This window comes from Apis mellifera, linkage group LG4 (genome assembly GCF_003254395.2).
Source record: "Apis mellifera strain DH4 linkage group LG4, Amel_HAv3.1, whole genome shotgun sequence".
In the NCBI taxonomy this organism is placed as follows: Eukaryota; Metazoa; Arthropoda; class Insecta; order Hymenoptera; family Apidae; genus Apis; species Apis mellifera.
The window spans coordinates 4,484,457-4,503,698 of NC_037641.1; the positions used below are offsets into that span (position 1 = coordinate 4,484,457).

Below are 19,242 nucleotides of genomic sequence, written 5' to 3' on the forward strand. Positions count from 1 at the left end.
AGCGGAAGTCCTCGTTCGAAGCAGCTCCAAAGTTTGCCCAATTATTCCATCAGCGATGGAACTCTACCCAAGTTTGGCCACGGGGAGCCAGTGGTTTGGCCGTAAATTCGAAACGGGACGGGCGCAGAGGGCCCCCCCTCGCGTGCCGCGATTCTCTTCCCTTGACTCGGCGAATCTGATACGCGCAATTACGCCATTCCTGCTGTCTGCCGTGCGCGCGGATTCAAAGGACGGATTACTCGCGCGGCCATCGCGCGAAAATTGTTCGGCCTGTTCGACTTGTTCGACCGAAAATAAAAGGGCGAAGCGGAACCACCGCCGCCACCCTCTTTTTCCCCTAGCTTTTGTTTTATTCGACCGACGCTCGCTTTATTCTTTGCCATGGGGAAATTGTTCGCGGGAACGATGATCGCCCGCGTTTCCGTGAATTTGTAGCTGGAAATTTGATTTATCTCGCTTTCTCGTCTTCTTTTTTTCTTTGGGGAGGTTTTAGTGGTTTGCGACCGATTAAAGGAGGAATACGAATGAATCGAGCGATACATTGATATTACGTGATATTTCTCACTACGAAAATTGGGACGGCAAAGTCGAAATCTTTCAATTTGAATCTCTTTGAGTAATGAATTTTTATCCCGTTTTCTTTTTTTGTAATGTAGAAGAGTGTGAAAGAAATGTATAGAGATACATTTGTAATTTGTATCATTGTAATAAAGGATACATTGTGAAATTATATTCCAAATTGATAGAATTAAATGAAAATTTGTGATAATATAGAATTGTACTGTATGAAATATTTAATCTTTCTAAAAATGTAATTGAAAAATGTAAAAAGAATTAAAATTTGCACGATTCTAATCCAAAAGAAAAAAAGAAACGATTCATTATACTCATTGATATACAAATATTCAATAATTTTATGTAAATTTTCTTATTCGTTTCACTTTTATTTCAACAGACTGCATTCCAAAGAAACGAAACAAATTTAACGCACGTTTCACTCGTAAACAATTTTACGCCAGATTACAGATAATTAACTCGAAAGAGTTATCAAAATAAATAATGAATTATCCGCTGTTATACGCATGAAGAGTTTCCCTGCTCATTATCATCTCGTTGAATTTATATACTCTACATTGAATTTTAACTCGCGCGAACAAGCATTAGTTACGAAACAAGAAAACCACCGTTTCATTTCCATAGAAAGCATCATCGATTATTTTACAAGATGCAAAGAATGCAAATTCGAAATAACTGAGAGAGAACGAAAGAAAGAGAGAGAGAAAAATTTTGGATTTTAAACGATTTTATCAACGCGTTTCGCGGAAGACGAGAGGATGATCAGCGGATTCAACCAGCACGTGGCACGTTGTTGCTGACCAACAAGAAAATTCTATCTCCCTGACAACCAACAACCGTTATTGCGGTAACAGGCTGTTCGAGGCTGGTGCACGTCTCCGCGTGATAACAATTCCCGTCCAACGTGTGACGTTGGACACGGAACTCCGGTGTCGCTTATCCAGCTGACCGCACCCTGCCTCGTTTCTTATTCCGACTTTCATTCGGGGTTGAAGGTTGCACAAGGCGATCTTGCCGATCAGTTTGGGTATATAAGGCGACGTGTCACAGGGGTTGAGCATCAGTCACTAGCAAGCTAAAGACTAACCACAACGCAATCAATATGAAGTACATGGTGAGATATCATAAGAATTTTATATTATAAATCTTCTAACTTAATCGACTACTTTCATCTTGAATCTTACAATCTTAAACTTGTCAACTTTACATAATTGCTTAATCTTGCTATTATTACTATAAAGAACAGATTATTAATTCATACAAGTATAAATTTCTTCTGAAAAGAAACTACTAGCATCAGTTTCTCGAATCTCTTTTCCTTAATTCCCAAAAAAATATCTCAACTTTCGATTCGAATATTTATATACTCTTTGCTGGACGCGTAAAAATTAATCCTGATCAATTATCGTAATCCGTGCACAATTATTGTCAACCAAGATTTTCCTGAATCTTGCAGATCGTCCTTGTCGCCGCCCTGGCCATGGCCTCAGCCAGCCCCGACCGCGAGCGTCGCTCCCTCGGCTGGGGACACAATGGAGCAGTGGTGTTGGGTGGTGTTTTGCCCGCTCTGGCTCCCTCCGTGGCGGTCGTTGGACCAGCTGGCCCGGCTGCGGCGGTCGTAGGACCCGCTGCACCGGCTGCTGCGGTCGTCGGCCCTGCTGCACCAGCTGCGGCTGTGGTTGGACCAGCCGCCGGCTCCGCCGTGGTGGCTGGGCCAGCCGCTGGCCCAGCTGCGGTCGTTGGACCCGCCGCAGGTAAGTCTCTCCAATTTCTCTTTTTCAAACGTTTAAACAATTTGTGTTGAAGTTCGTTAACATTAAATTACACGCGCTTCGTGAAATGTGATAACAATTATTGGAAACTCGGAAACAATTTCGATCGATTTAGAGATAATTATACGGATTAATTTGATTCGTGTTTAATGAGCGCGTTATTGTGAATTTCATTCATGTCGAATGCGTGATACATCAGCGAAGCAAGGCTTCAAAGGATGTATACGAATATTGTGGGATTGTTAATAATGTTTGTGGTGAAAATTTAAGGATGTGTATTAAAGAATTTTCTTTCGTAGGAGCAGCGGTCGTGGCTGGCCCCGCTGGAGCGGTGGTGGCGCCAGCAGCGCATTGGTAGACCGATTTCCCCCGGATTCGACCACCCCCTCGCCCACAGCTTAAGACAACTCGAACGATTTCTCTCGTGAACATGGAAACGGCTTCTCATCGACCTCCATCCGCGGGACTTGGATCAAGAAAAAAAAAAAAAAGAAAAGCTCAACGTTGCTCCACATCGAATCGAAGACTCCGTAATTTGGAATGGAACGAATTGTACGATGGAACGATTATTCTTGCTATCTTTTTCTTTTTTTTTCTCTCTCTCTTTCTTTATCTCTCTCGTTCTCGAGACAAAGAAAAGGTCTGCTCGATTCACGATGGACAACGTATCCGAGTTTCTCCGAGGTTCTTTCGCGTATCTCCTTGTAATTATTATCCATATACACGTTACACGCTTTTGTATATTTAATAAATGAAGTATACACTGTATACACTCTGAATAATTTTCATCATTCCTAGAAATCGCAGGGATAAGTCGATATTTAACCGAACGTTTATTAACGGTTTTAACTTGAGAAACCGTAAAAGTTATCGGAACTTCTGTCGCCCCAGTTTCTAATTAGTTTGTTGAAAGCCGTTATTCCTCCACCTGTATATCCACTGCCAATAAAAGGACACGCGAAATAATGAATCCAGGATGAATCGAATGAAAAGGAACGGCCTCTGAAACGATGTCTTTTGCGGTGCTTTGAAACCGCGGTTTTTAAAGAGCGAGTAATTTCTTTCAATCGCAATTTCAGTTGCAATTTGGCTTTGCTACTGTGTAAACTGTGTACGGAAAGAATAAAGGCGAGGTATTTATGAAACAGGCTGCGAGATAAAAAGATATGCTGTTATTAATATTGTTGCAACAATGTTTCAGGTTTTGGCGAATAAAGAAGTTTGCCGTATTTATTCTTTAACGAAGGGATTTATTTATTGATGTAGATACTCAAGATGAATCGACGAATCAACTTAATTAAAAAGGGTATATTATCTAATTTGAAAGAGCAACGATGTACTGATTAATAATTGTGCAGTAATTTATTGTTTTCTATTCTTAACAATTTTTGTATTTGTATCTAATAAACTATTATCAAGTTCGAAACGCATATTAGAGATTTCTGGATGTTGTGAGCAAATAATAATTGGTACACATTGTGTTTAATTATCACATTTCAATTACTTTTGACAGGAGGTTATTAACAAATCGATTCTTTCGACGAGCGACTGACTCAACTGTTGCGTTAATGTCGTGCACGGATAATTAGCTAATTAATCATCCAATTTGAACACTCTACACGTCACGAAATAATTTATGGTGATAATTGAAAGATCAAACGATTGATATTTCGAATTAAAGGATGTTCTTTGAGCAACATATTGATTAAATATCGGTAATAATGAAATTTGTTACAAGTAATTAAATTGTTCTTACGAACAAATTATTCTATTTTTATGATCCTGTCCTACGTATCGTTATCTTTATATTTTATCGAGAAATAAAATATTTTCGATTAAATATCAATCAAATTTAATAGAAATTATCATTTCATGTACATGCATATCTCTAATTATTCCGTTTCTTTGCAGGGATCGAAGGAATTAGAAGAGAATGAGGCGAGAATTTATTTTTTTAAAATAAAGTTTTATTGTCTGATAATATAATTTAAATTACAATAAGGGGAAGGGAGTGTATAATTTTTTTTCTGCCGATTATGGATGATCGATTGCGGCCTAAAAGGGGATGTAACCGAATTCGAATTTTCCATAATGAGAAAAGCTTCCCACCATCGTTGTTTTGTTGTAATACTTAAAGTCCAGTTACGCCAAGATGCTAAATAACGATTTACCATGCTTTCCACGGGCCTGGGGCGGCTACAACTGCTGCTGCAATATATATATAACAAATTTTCTTAATAAATCTTTAACGATAAATCTCACTCATGCTGTTCGAAAAATATTCGAAGACTAATCAATCTAAATTCAATGATTTCAGTAATATTTTAATTTCAGTTTTCTCAAGATTAATATATTGTTAATAGTAAAAATTCAACTTTTAATCATTGACAAAAATTTCCATCCAATACTATTCGGTTAAATCTATTGCAAAAATTCCACTTCGATATTAAACTAAGTGCGAGTTGAATCAATGATCGATGAGGAAATATTTAAAATACTTACGCGCCGCGAGAAGTTTAGGAGCCGGTGCGAGAGCGATAGCAGGAGCGACTTTAGGGGCTGCGAGGGCAATAGTGGGTGCAAGAGGTACGGCTGCCAAGGCTGGGGCCGCGATGACTCCTCGGCGTTCCCTTTCTAGCTCGGGGAAGGCCGCCACAACGGCCACGATGGCGAAGAGGATTAACTGTAAATCGAACGAATTCTCTTGCAACATCTATTTTATTACATTGCACTCGATTATTCATTTACAACTTTGTTGTTGCAACAAATCTCCATCAAGGATTATCGATAATTAAGGGTGTAAGGTAATAAAAACTTTGGTTCAAGTTACGATTTGATAAAGATAGAGAGGAAATTGAAACAGAATAACAGTAATCTCGAGGATAATGTAAATTTACTAAAGACGATGGAGTCTGGAGAAGAATTAACAAAGATCGATTTAATTTATAATTAAAGAGAACGTGAATCTATGAGATAAAAACCGAAGAATTGCCTTTCCATTTCCATTGGAGAAAAAAAAAAAAAAGAGTCTCGGTTTCCTTTACGATTAGAAGTGTCGATCTTACCAGGGATTTCATTATGTGTTGATTAACTTGAGCTTCTTGGAACTCGAAATCGCAAGCGACTGATGAAAATGCAGGTATCGGGTTTGTCTTTTATACTCTTATTTTCCAATCTATATATGCACACGTCTCGCTTGTGCACGTCACGCTCAACCCTGTGTGTACGAATGTGTGTCAATCGCGTTTCAATGGTGGCCGGCCGGTCCGGCCGTGTGTCGCGAGGCGGGCGTGGTCGGGACTAGAATCCCGTAAATCAAGACAACGATCTGAAACGATGAACTCGTACAGCGCCAATGTTGCATCAGAAATCTCGATGCGAGCACGCAACGCGGCCCGAGTGTTGCAGAAGTTTCGAGGCGGGAACGGGGCCGCATGGATATATTTGCATACCTCGTACATACACGCTTATAGATATTATTTCTTTTTTTTTTTCGTTTTTTTCTTCTTTACATCATTCCAAACGTTTCTTTATCACGTGTGTTTACCTGCAGCTACCAATCATCGACCCCAATGCGAGAAGGAAGAGAGAGAGAGAGGAATCATAAATCGTTTTCGATTTAGGGTTCGACCGTGCAAGATGCAATCCGCGCGAGATGTTGCGAAATTGACTTTCAATTTTGCATTGGACGGCCTTGAATAGATAAACGGCCGATAGACTAAAAATGTCCAATCGCGGCCGAACAGTGAAGCAGGAAACGACACCTTGAAAGTTGTATCGAAGCGGAGTGTGTTACGAAAGCGGGGCTTATTTTTAAATAAGATATTTTTCTCGGAAGACTGGTCCATTTTTCTCCTCCTTTGCCCCCGGTTTTTGTTATTTATTCAACGCTCGACACGGGGGATCGAATAATACGAATCGAACGCTCGTTCGCGAGACAACAACTTTTATTCCTTCGAATGATAACACACCTGTATCGCGTATTCCCATCCTTCGACTGCAACCGTTGAAACTTCGAGACCGATAGAAGGCTGAACGTAAAGAATAATTTAAGTCATTACAATAATAAATTCAAATTTATGTTTCATTTTTATTTTGATCCATCTTATCCACCCGACTTTCTGATATAGATTATAAATAATGTACGATTTAATCTCGTATTGAAGATTGAAGTAAAACTAATCAATCTCGATTCAACAACATATTCGACAATAATTGTCCAAGAATTTATTTACGATATATCACGAATCCTTAAAGGTTTAAACAACGACACATAATCGCCAAGCAAAAGAAATAGAATACAAAAGATCCGTATAATCTAATAAGCCAAGCCGTTCGAACGAAAATCATAAGATTTGCATCTTAATAATCGAAAGTGTTCGATCCATTGAATGGAAAACTGGTCTCGAACACGCGGCAACGCCACAACATGCGCACGTTGCATGCATGCGTGCACGCATGCCGCTCTTTGTTCTGCTTTTCCGCCGTAGGAATTCCAAGAGTAGTAGTCCGCTAGAAATCTTTCCGATAGAAAAACAGGGCGCGGTGGCCATTTTTCCTTACTCATCATCCGAGTATATATAACGTAACATATAATGCACACACGTAATGGAGTATATAACCGTTCGAGGCGGTCGGAAATGGATCAGTAGCCGACAGTGGATCGCAAGGAAAATTCCTGGAAGAATAGCAAGGGAAGAAAAAGAAGATTCGTCGAAGGAGACAGCCATGAAGTTGCCGGTAAGCTCGGAAACTTTATTGTAGATCGTCGAGAGGCACGAGAAGAGAGAGATAGAGAGAGAAATCCGTGCAGCAGTAGTTCCTGATGAGAAAACTTTAATCTGTTAGCTCGTAATGCACTTTCGTGTCGTCCGTGAAATATGAACGGCTCCCCGTCTCTCTGACCAATGTTCCGTTGATATATAGAGCGGCACGGTGTTGGCTGGCAGTCGGATAATTGAAACGTATGGCCGCGTTTCTGTAACTTTGATCAAGATGGGTAATCCATTGATTCCGTTTAAATACGTCGGATAATTGTCACGGCACGTTGATAATTACGCTGCGACGCGTGTACGACGTCGGTGGAATTTCATCGAGGCGGGGAAACAAAGATTCGAGGACATTTTTTCATTAAACTTCTGAAGATTTTCCGCGATAAAAAATTCTCGTTCTCTATGAGAAATTCTACGATAATTAGAAGTTGCAATCATTCGTTTAACTTCCAAGAAGATTTTCTATATGTATCTTGATATCGTGTCGTAATTTCGAATTCCTTCCTGAGAGGAATCATTGTATCTGATGATGCTTCGTTTATGCAAATCCGCGATGCGTGGCGAATCTTTATCCTTCGACACGCCATGAAACGAACGATGGATCACGCAGTGGTTAAAGCGCGATCGGTTGTTATGGTTGAAAGATCGACGAAGAAAAACGTAGGTGACGTTAGGCAACGGAATGTCGGTCGGGTGCCATTTGCCATAGAATTGCTCGGATTGGATGGGTAATGTTCAAAGTTATTAACACGGGTGTGGTTGCTATTACGGGGGAGGGGGAGAGGATAGGAGGGGATAATGGACTTCTCGAGTGTTAAACTTGAGAGAGAGAAGGAAGTGATATATCGAGGGGGCCTAAATTCCTCGGGTGTTGGGTCAAAGTTCAAACTCTGATTCATTTAAATGGCTGATAGATTCGATGAGCAATGGATATAACATTGTATAAGCCCTTCGAATATTCCATGTTGTGTAACAAATGATTTTATTTGTTACAATCATTCCGTTCATTTTATTTATCACAACAATCAAAATTTCCCGGGAATTATTATTCGTACCTGTCCAACCACTCCGCGTGCCAGTATTATCTCCTATCTAAAACTATATGGTATAGAAAAAAAGAAAAAGAATCGAGGCTACAAGAAACGAGCATTTCCATGCTCGATTATAATTGTATTCACATCGTGCCGATGTTAACGAAAGATATCCACGAGATATCGTTAACAAGAGAGACATTTATGGGGCGGAGAGATTAGGGGGAAAAGCGTTTCAGCTATTATTGTGCCGACACGACGACAGCCCACATTCCTCGAAACACTCGTCCCGATAAATCTCACGCCTTGTCCATTTTTCCAGCTTTTGCAGCTCGCGACGTCGATTCTCTTAACCGTTCCCGCCAACAGCTGGCCTTATCACGGCACGGTGGGCGGCGGAGAATCGACGGTGTTGGTCGGCCCAGTTTACGGACTGTCACCTGTCAGCCTGTTGCCCCCAAAACCGGACGAGGTTCTGGGGACGGTCATCCGTGGCCCCGTGACGGGAACCACGTTCGTCGAGGGATCGTCTTCCGGCCCCGTGACCATCGTGTCCCCTGGAACGCCCACGCACGCACCCCAAACAACGCCTTCCCCTACGCAAAGTAATCCATCTTCAACTATAAAACATTCGAGAAATATGTAATTCGCGAAAGAAGAGAGAGGGAAAAATTCTGAATCCGACGAATCCATCGAGGGATTCAATGCTAATCGATTCGTTTAACCGAATCGATGACAGTATCGGCTCCTTCTACGCGCGCCTTTTATAGAGATACATAAAGCTAAGAATTTATGGGCAACCGGGTTTCTCCGCGGTATATTACGAATTTAATAGGTTCATAAATTCAAACGCGTACGAGGGAGCACGCGTAGCCGAGAGCCAGATTAACATAAATTTGCTCTTTTGCTTTCTTGCTCTTTTAATTGCCTTTCTACTTTGTTGAAATAAGACATATATTCGTGTTGCATACAAAGAGAGGATATTATGGAAAGATTCGAGATCGTTTAAAATTAAATTATCTTGAAGTTAATAATTACCGGAATTATTCCTTTAAGAATAGAGCTTGCTTATTCTCGTTCCATTTTTTCCAGCCGTCGTCTCAGGTGTGCCGGAAGATACGGTGCTCATTAAAGGAGCCTCGGCTGGGGCGGTGACGTTGGTTGCCCCGTCTGACAATTCTATCGCCAATAACGCGGCGTCAGCCGTGGCCGAGGCGAAGAAAGGCGGCGGTGCAGCAGCGTCAGCGGCTGTTGCAATCGAAAATGCAGAAGAATCGTCGGCCAACGCGGCGCCAATTAAGGAAACAATAGGCGTAGCGTCGGCGAACGCGGTAATAGGTCCCTCAACCGGGCCCATAATCATTGCCGGTCCAACTGCTCCCCCCCTACCGATTCCCGTTTCCACGTCCGAACAACCGGTTGCAGCCACCGTTGTTGAGACGAATTCCGATTTTGTCAGCGTGGCCTCCACCGCAGCCGCCAATCTGTCAGTCTCGACCGTTGAACGAGCCGAGGATGAGCCCAGTCCAGCGACAGGTGAGCAATTTTTGAGAACGATAGAGAATAGAAATGAATCTCAAAACTCTTTGTTAACTGAAAAATATAGTTCTTCCTCAGATAAAAGAGTAAAAGAATCGAATCTCTATCCTTGTTCAAAAAAATCTGTCAAATATATTACTCATATTTAATAATTTGCTGAAAAAGTATTAAAAATGAATCTGTTTCTTCTCCTTCGCAAAGAAATTAATCGATCTTTCCTTGAATTCGATCGAGAATAAATCACTTACGTCTTATTTACATTCTTATCCAGACGTTCCAAGATCAATTGAATTACCGGTCCCGCGATATCGACACCCATGCATAATCGATCCCCATGTATAATCGATCTGTTTACAGATAGGATAGAATCAAGGAAGATCGAGGGTTCGGCATCAAGCTCGAGCACCGTGACGACCGCTTCCGGGAGCTCCACAGCATCCGCAACAGCGAGAGTTAATTTGATTTCGCCAGCGTCTACGATCGCGGTCGGTCCCTTAAGTAACGTCGTCGTATCGCCGACGAAAGCATCGTCGTCCGCGATAGTTGTTTCCGGCCCCTTGGGTACCGTTTCCACCGCAAGTGTATCTCCACTGGATCGGATCAAGACGCCTCTTTATCCGTTGTAGAGCGTAACCGCGCATCCTCACTCCCTTACCTTGTTCCTTGGTTTCGAGACACCGTGTCGTCGATCGACAAAATACCTGATCGATCAATTACTCCCTGTGTATCGTTCCTTAGGTGAGCATTTGTAGGCGCGATTTATAGGCAAAAACGCGTTGCGTTGACATTGCGTTGGCGAGTCGAAGGGGGAAAAGCGCGCAAGGATAACCGGAGATCGACTTTGCACGCGACTTGGCATTGATGGCCGCCGTTCGATACAATGGAGAGATATTTTTTATTTTTTTTCCTATCTCGTCCGAGCATAGTACTACGGACTTTTGTGTTGTAATAAAGACTTGCATATGGATAAGAAGATCGATGTCTGTTTTTCCTCATTCTTCTTCCGAATATTTTCAACGGAGACGGGACGGGTTGTCGATAAGCGACGTGGAAGAATTGGGTCAACGTTGATGCAATGTTGCACTGCTGTTACACTGCGTTTAAAGTTTTATAAGAAGGGGTAAACGTGTTTTGTAGAATACAAACGAAAGGAACGAAAACAGTATAACGGTTTGACGAAGTTGTATTTATCACGTTTATCTAGTTATCCGCAATTGGAGCAATCCGGTGCAATCTGGCGCAATCTCCAGTTTGGGTTAAACAAGCCGAACCTTAACCATACGATTAAGCTTGGAACTCAATTATTGCCGTGCCGCTTTCACTAGGTAAACGAACTTATCGAATCGTATCAACTTTTGCCGTGTAGTGTAGTTTACTCGCACGTTCCTCCAGGCTTTTTCTTGGTCATTGTGATCAACGTATTTTGAATGATCGAAAGCTGGAAATTTTTCTTTTTACAAGAGGATTCGAAAAACACGTATAATTTATTCATTTATTCAATTTTTCAAACGAGGCAAAATTATTGAGTTGCCAAGAAAGATTGAGATTTTGAAAAATTGTTGTTTTTCCGTGGAAAAGAAAAAGAGAGGAGATATGACGAGTGGTTGAATGAGATCAAAGGCAATTTTAAATCTCCATAATCATTTGCTACTACGTGTAAGACGTTAATAAAGTTTCATAAATGTTTCCTCGATTTCTCATACGTTAGTCATATATTATATATTTTTTATCACGAAAGAAACGGCAAAACTTCTTTGATTACCTAACATATTTATTATAAAAGATTTTGCAAACAAGAATTGCCTCCAATCTAATTAATTATTCATAATCTTGCTCGTTTCAAATGTAAAAATATATTTCTAGGTCAGGTAAGAAAACTTTCATTAATATTTATAATTGTAGAATAGTATAACAGCATCAAAGAATAATTAAATTTCTAAAATAAAATTTTTCTTCGACAATCATCTTCCTCTAACACGAATTTTTAACTTGCAGCCGACGCTGAACATACGAGTCTGGAGAAAATAGTTCTTTGAATCTCGAAGAAATTGAAAGCAGATCGAAAAGAACTAATATCTTCGAAATAATGTTTCTCAATTAACTTTTAAAGAGGAAATATTACAAACATTTTATCGGGCATAAAATTATATTTATCATCAATTATGAGATATGATGCGGTAACAAATATTGGAATTGACGTAAATCAAGAACAAGTCGACTCGTTTCATTTAAATTGCAAATTCTCCCGATATTGAAACTTGCCGCATAACCATTACGCCTCTTTAATTTCAATTTATCACTTGGTCCATCTTCCACGAAGTAAACGACACATTTCATAGCTAGAAGCTCGAGAAGTGCAAAATTTATGTATCTTTAGACAGAATGGGGAAAAATAAAATAAGAAGAATTAATTTTCTTCCGATCAAATGAGAGAAATAAAAGAAGTTCATCAAGTTGAAGATATTACTGTTCAAATATTATTTTTATAAGCACTCGATTATCCGAGTAATTCGAATGACGAAAATAAACAAGGATAATACCATGCTTTTTTTTTATTTTTCACGATTTCAATTTATTGGAACATATGAATAGTTATGAATCGATACGATACAACGCGTGTGGGAATTGGAGAAAAATTCGTAAGATGGAAATAAAATAAAACAGAAATATATCGAATCGGATATTGTCACGCTCTGACAACACGATTTTATAATATTTGGAGTAACAAAAAGACACGCGTCGCGTGTGATTTTCGAAAATAAATAAAGCAGTTTGGCGGAATCAATCAAAATAAAAGATTTATCGAATATTGGTTAAATGAAAGTGTATTTTTTCTGTTCGAATAGTTTTTAAACGACGCGTCATATTGGAATATTGATTTCATAGCTGTAAATATTATTATTTTATCTTGGAATAAATGTCTGTCGAATCTTAAAAGGCAATTCATTTAAAAAATGTCTATTCATTTAAATAAATTCTTTACACTTTTTCAATAAATAAAGTAAGAGATACGATAGAATTTTTCATTGAAAAATATTAAAATTTTTTCTTATAAAAAAATTCCCGTTCAAAATATGAAAACATAGTGAAATTTGATCTCATTCTCTTGAAGAGATTTCTTTTTTTTCCCTCCAAAAAACTTTCTATTCAAATAAAAATTTTCCAAAATGAATTTCACTTTAAAATTAATTCAATTTAATTTTTCATAAGCAATTTTTCACTATAAAGATGACGTTTCGTTCAAAATATCATTCGATATCATTTCACTTCTTTCACTTCACCGTGATAATTACGGGATAAAATTCTATATTCGAAATGGTAAATGATCGCGCCATTAAACATATTTTTCCACGGTTAAACCACTTTTCGTTATCGAAAAGTGTGAAATGAATCGCGCATGAAAGCGTTTGAATCGAGAATCCGATTACCATGACCCTGATATGAAATTCTACGGTAGCCTAGAGGAATATCATGACTCGTTGCAATTTTACCATTCTCCTCCCCCTCGTTAAATGAATGTTACACCTAGGATCATGGCCGGCTAAGTGAACAATACCTGATTCAACGAACGACATAAACATCCCTTACAGAATGGTGTCGTTTAATGAAACGGACGTAACAATGAGATCCTTTTACCTCGCGACTATTTTCCATGTTATCCGTTCTACCCCTTTTCTCCTATAAATCAACCACCTCTTCCCCCGTTACATTGTGCGATAATGAACGATTGTCGAGGGGGAAAATTAAAATGTTAATTGAAACGAATGTTTGATGGATGTGATGTGGAAAATGTTTCGACGAATATTTCTGGTATTAATTAAAGATCAAGAAAGTGGAAATGGAGGAAAGATCTTGTCTCTCATCTTGAAGATATTATAGAACATTCCATTTTAAGAGATTTAATCTTAGAATTAAATAGACAATTCATTCTTCCTCTTTGTCAAAATTTATTTCATTTCAAAATATAAATGTTTTTTCGTTCCAATAAAAATAATTTAAAGACAATTTAAGATTAATTTTGTCTGCTCTTTATTTGTAATTCCTCCTAATAAATTTTATAAAATCTAACATACTTCCTTGTTCCAGATTCACAATCGACGCGGAACTCATCTATTGTTTGTCAAAGAAAAAAAAAAAGGAGAAAAAAAAAGGAGAAAGCCAATTATATGACACGTTGAATCGAAACAGTAGCGTTCACTCCTCGAAAGCGTTTATCGGTGGAACGAGGTGACAATGGCGCGACGGAAATTAATTCGACATTGCCAGTCGACACCGGTTTCACATCCCTCCCTTCTTCTCGTCCAATCGGGGTGTTGCATCGTGCGAATACGGGACTGCAATGGGGAGGACAATGAATCCCGATAAACGGGGCAATTTTACGGTAACACGGAGAAAAACATCGGGGGCGCCGCACCCTGGTAATTCTCGTAATGGCGTGACACGTTCCAGGGGAAGGGGAGGGGTTGGATTCACTTTGCACTAATGCACACCGATCTACGACAAAGCCAGCCTCGAGGCTTCCGAAAATAATAATAATAATAATAGGGTTTTTATCGCGTTAAAGTCAGCTTTGTTACAATTAATACAATAATATCCAGCAGAGGGGCGTGATGTTTCATCGATAGTGATGGGATCGAGTGTGCTCATATATCGTAATAAAATATTCGTTTCATTCTTCGACGTTTGATCCTCCTAGGATTTATTTTCGAAACAAGGTTTTTTTTCCAAATGGTTTCGTACGATGGTTATTCGAATGAATTATGAATAAATCTTTTTTAATCAGTAATTAAAAAAGAGAGTCAGAAAAGTATATTTTGTTTGGAATTATATACGAGATACGAAACGATAATTTTATCACCCATTTTTCGGCTCGTAACTGTTTAAAAAAACAGGTTTACAATATATATTTTCGAATGGAAAAGGTGAAAATATTATGTTATTTTAAGGGATTAAAAAATAATTCGAATTTGATTTAACATTCTACGCTCGCGATATGATTGCTGCCATTACTATCCATCGATATTAATGACCCAAGTTCGGTGTTCGATACTTAACGATTGGACAACCGTATTAATGGACCAAGTTTTCGAAAACGATAGGAACAAATTTAAGAGAGGAATAAATTTTGACAGCGAGAAAAGAGGATTTTGATGGATGTGAATTTTTCGATACGGAATGGAGTTTCTAAAGGAAACCAGAAAGAGAAGCGTGATTTCCGCCTGACGTGATGCACCACGGTGAATGCAGCGAATTTCTAAGTATCCTTCTCTCTTCCTCCATTATCGCAGCGATAATAAATCGCTGTCGAATTGACTGCGAGAAACGACTTTGAACATCATTGTTCTCTTCGAAACGAGGATATTCTCTACGATTGACAACTTCTGTTCGTATCCTGGAGAAACTTCTTAAAACAAGGTACAATTAATTATATAAATTCGATCAGAAACAGGTAATCTTCAGGTACACATCAATCTTCAATATTTAATACGTAATTTATATATAATATATAACGTTTCTTTGTTTCCTAGCCAATAGATAGAACATACATCGTTTATTAGCCGCTAGATGTCTCTAGATGTTGCAAATACACAGAATCAGAGGATCACTTTTTTCTATTTCTTGTGCTCAACGATATGTATTAAGCGTAATTAACATGACACCTTGGGTGACTCGTGCCAACGCTTTATCTACCCCTTTCAAGCTCGTTAACTAGTTTTTCCTTTTTTCCTTTCCTTTCTTTCTCTCTTTTTTTTTTATCACGAGATACCATCGACTCGGGTCACGGCCGAGAGAGAGACACGAGCATTATCTTCATCGACCGCGGGGAGATTCGACATCAAAGGTCGTTACGCTAGATTGCATGGAATGTCGTCATTGTCTCTATAAAAGATCGCCTTTAAAACGAAACGTAAAGCACGTAAGGACGAAAAGAGAGGGAAAGAAGGAATGAAGAAAGAAGAGGAAGAGAGAGATACGAGAAAGGTATGCGTGACACATCTCTGTTATCTTGTGAAAATAGACTCCAGACACGTTGATAGGTGAACGAGCGTAATTTTTTCCCAAAACAGGGGAATATATACAGGTGGCGTGATATCCTCGATCGAAAAACGGAAGCTCTCGACGTGGTGGCTATTCGTCATACGGCTATCAGTCAGAAACAGAGATACATCGGCCGTTCGTGACTTCGTGAACATCGCTGATAACGGTGCCGACTTTGCAACTACGACTGCGATAACAGGTCGAGTTCATGAATGGGACGTCGGTTGATGCAGATACGGATGGATCTGGTCAAGTTTTCGGATTGTTGCTTCCTGATGAAAGGACGTATCGAATGATTTTGTTTTTCCAATTAACGAGTTTAAGGGTAAATATGAATGGTATATCGATTCAATAATTAAAATCAAATTTCAATAGCAAGCATCGAGGAAAAAAGTGCTCTTCTCAACAACTTATGCTCGTTGAAATCGATAAGATGTGTTTTTCCTATATAATTATCAAAATTTATATTGAGCAGATACTTGCATCAAGCCTCATGAAGTAATATGAATTGGCATAAATCTCAGAATTTTAATTGTTCCGTGTCGATGAACATTTTACGTATACGGAATAAATCATTGGTGAGGTAAGAAATGGGAAGTAAGAACGTAAATCGAGGCTGATGCGAGTGAAAGTTGTGCATTTAGATGCTATCTCTGCCACCTCTGTTTACCATTTCCCTGTTCGACACTTTTACGAATTCACGGTGTCGTTTTCAGCTCTTCTTATCGATCGTGGCCGATGCCAACCATCGGTTTCCCATTCATCCTCGTTACGATCGTTGCTACTCCTTCTTTTACCCGTTTAATTTGACTTTCAAATAAGGTAAGGTAACGCCGTCGAACGCCACTCCCATTAAATAAACGTTAACTTCACATTTTATATCACTTTCCTCCACTTCCAACTGAAATCAATCGATCAAAGTCTCGGATATTTAAGTCGACGAACCGGCCAAGGATCCACCCCTCCCCAATTCTATTCCAAATAGAATTTCAGATCTTAAGTTCGATCGGAAATCCTTTACAGGTCGTGCCAACAGATCTTTGACTAAATTTAACTCAAGAATGATCGATGGATTCCCTCTTCATCTTGTAATGTTATATCGAAGGCGGATCGTACGTGCATTGTCGTTGCACGTTTACATTATCCATCACTTTTGTTGTCCAACTTTAAGCTTCAATTCATCGTTTACACTTCGTACAAGAAGCACGAATAATCTAATCGTTTCGAGGTTAATGGAAAAACAATAGCAGGGGGATAAGCTTTTGTATCCTGAAATGCTGTGGTCGATGCACTCGGATTCGGACAGAGGACAGACGTTTAATCAAAGGATAAATTAACTGGTATGAACTGTCTCGATTACATGTTTTATTGGCAATTAGATAGCCCAGTTTTCGGTAACTTCTCGTTTATTTAAATTTTTTTAAATCTAAATTGACAGAAAATCGAATCGCCTTTCACTCTCTTATCGATGAATTGTCAGAATTTGATCTTACGTGCTATTTAAAGAAAAATTAAGGAATTATATTTTCCATTACCAATATTGGGCTTCCATTATCGATATATTTTAATTTAAAATAACGAGTCGTACTTCGAAATTCATGATGTAACGCAACTTCTATGATGTAATGAAAGAGGAAGATGCTTCAGAGGTTTCAGAAATTAAATGAGAAAATTTCAACGTGAACGTAATACAAACGCATTACAGAGATGCGTTCATTTATTGGCTCGATTCGATCGCCATTGATTTTCAAAGATATCGGCTTTAACTTGTTATCCTCGTTGTAACTAACCATTTAATGCTACAATACGGTTGAAAAAAACGTGGCTATAAATTGATCAAAAACGATCGCGAGTTAGAAAAATTCGATAAAGGGAGGATAAATGAATGTTGGAAATAATTGGTTGATATGTTTCTGATCGATTAATTCAAATTCGTATACACTCATGTTCATAAATTGTTAGATATTTAATTCAAAATAATAATGTATTAGTAATTTTTTTATCGATTCTTGTGGCTTTTGTAAATTTAATTATATTATTATTATACATTATTATTGTAATATAATATTAAAAGGAATATTATTTTAAATGTTGATAAAATAAATAAAATAATATCGAGTAATATCCGAGAGACAGATTAATTCAAATCCATTTCATCGAGATAATAAATTATTATATTTTATATTAAATAAAAAAAATTTTACAATTTCAAGTTAGATTCGAGCACATTTTTTTTTTTAATTTTATAATATATAATTTATATTTATATTGGAGATGGAATACGTCACGAGAAATATTAAATAAATGGAAATTTATAACTGTTTTTAATAAAAACATGAATGTATTAACACAGTTAATAACAGTTTAATGTTTAAAATTAATAAACGTCTGATGACTTATGGACAAGAGTGTACGTACAGCTATTTCCACCCGTCCAAAAATTAAACTAAAATCTACGTAACATTTGAAGCTCTCTTCTTCCCTCCCTCTCTCTCTCTTTTTCTTTCTCTCTCTTTCCATTTCAAAACTTCAACATTCGCTTTGCATGGCCGACGTTTTAATAATATGACTGTTATTTAAAAGATGCCCATCCATCGAGAGCAGAGCAATTACGCGTCATTACGAAACGCGTAATTAGTAATTCCGTTTCGTGGACGCGCATCTGTTTGTCCGAAGGTTCGTCATCGCGTTTAGAACCGTCGATCGTGGAAACGATATTTAATGGACGAACAGTTTCATCCTGGAGCCTTGGTTATAAATTATATCAGACACGTTATGGCCTGTTCCTCTCTTAATATGACACGCGATGGCAATTTGTACCCCATTATGACCGCTTTCTATTACGCATAACTACGAATCGCATTTCCTCATGTTAATCAATTGCTGTACAAGGCTTCACCGTACTTCGATCGAAATCCTGAAATGAAAAAACAGCCTAACCCGTTAATTAATCGGATGGAGGTAATTGAATCGAGAAATAGACAAATACATCGATGCATCAGAGATAAAATCAGAGATAATCAAGATGAATTTTTACACTTTGAGCTGGCAATAACAATTGGAATTTGCTTGTGGTCTATATTAATTAATAAGGAATGTTTAGATATCTTTATCTAACGTTTAATAAGAAAAAAAACAAGTTACGAATAGCAGTTATTCTTTTTTCTAATATTCTTTTTTTTTTTTTAGCTTTGAAGATCAAACAACGATCGAGAAAAGTGAAAATTGAGTAAGAAATTTTTCCCTATGAATCTTGTTTCAATAATTTTTTCAATTCTTTCCAATTGAACAGGGTAAGTAAAAATAATTCATAATTTTAAATAAATTCCAAATTTTTCAAAATATTTAATACTAAATTATTATTTGCAGCTGTTTTCAATGTTGAGCAAATTTGATAAAATTTGGTAGAAAAAAAAACAAGTTACTTATATTTCTTTTATCAAAGAAACAATTTTTAGTTATTCGATATAACTAAAAAATGTATTCCATCGGGGGTGGGGAAATTCTTTTGAA

General features: G+C 38.1%; 3 protein-coding genes and 1 long non-coding RNA gene across 5 annotated transcripts; 3 read left to right on the forward strand and 1 right to left on the reverse strand.

Annotated features, from left to right (window-relative positions):
• The first annotated feature begins 1,635 nt into the window (after positions 1-1,635).
• On the forward strand, positions 1,636-3,777 carry Apd-1 (apidermin 1). The gene is given in 3 exon segments (NM_001085345.1): positions 1,636-1,690; positions 2,033-2,330; positions 2,648-3,777. Coding segments are annotated over 3 exon segments (369 nt in total). The 5' UTR covers positions 1,636-1,678; the 3' UTR covers positions 2,707-3,777.
• A 516-nt stretch (positions 3,778-4,293) lies between these two features.
• On the reverse strand, positions 4,294-5,573 carry Apd-2 (apidermin 2). 2 transcript variants are annotated; one of them, XM_006558657.3, is made up of 3 exons: positions 5,414-5,573; positions 4,851-5,031; positions 4,294-4,553 (listed from the first exon to the last, which is right to left on the reverse strand). In XM_006558657.3, exons 1-3 carry the CDS (start codon positions 5,423-5,425, stop codon positions 4,516-4,518), a joined length of 231 nt encoding a protein of 76 aa, XP_006558720.1. In that variant the 5' UTR covers positions 5,426-5,573; the 3' UTR covers positions 4,294-4,515. The 2 variants fall into 2 exon arrangements, with proteins under 2 accessions (XP_006558720.1, NP_001078815.1); NM_001085346.1 differs by having other exon boundaries at positions 4,294-4,556; positions 5,414-5,477.
• Positions 5,574-6,934: 1,361 nt separating this feature from the next.
• On the forward strand, positions 6,935-10,665 carry LOC727165 (flocculation protein FLO11). Its single transcript, XM_001122876.5, has 4 exons — positions 6,935-7,088; positions 8,474-8,756; positions 9,244-9,687; positions 10,048-10,665. Exons 1-4 carry the CDS (start codon positions 6,957-6,959, stop codon positions 10,314-10,316), a joined length of 1,128 nt encoding a protein of 375 aa, XP_001122876.4. The 5' UTR covers positions 6,935-6,956; the 3' UTR covers positions 10,317-10,665.
• A 4,514-nt stretch (positions 10,666-15,179) lies between these two features.
• Positions 15,180-19,015, forward strand: LOC107964265. Its single transcript, XR_003304523.1, has 3 exons — positions 15,180-15,672; positions 15,759-17,069; positions 18,919-19,015. It is a non-coding gene; the product is annotated as an uncharacterized LOC107964265 (long non-coding RNA).
• The last annotated feature ends 227 nt before the right edge of the window (positions 19,016-19,242 follow it).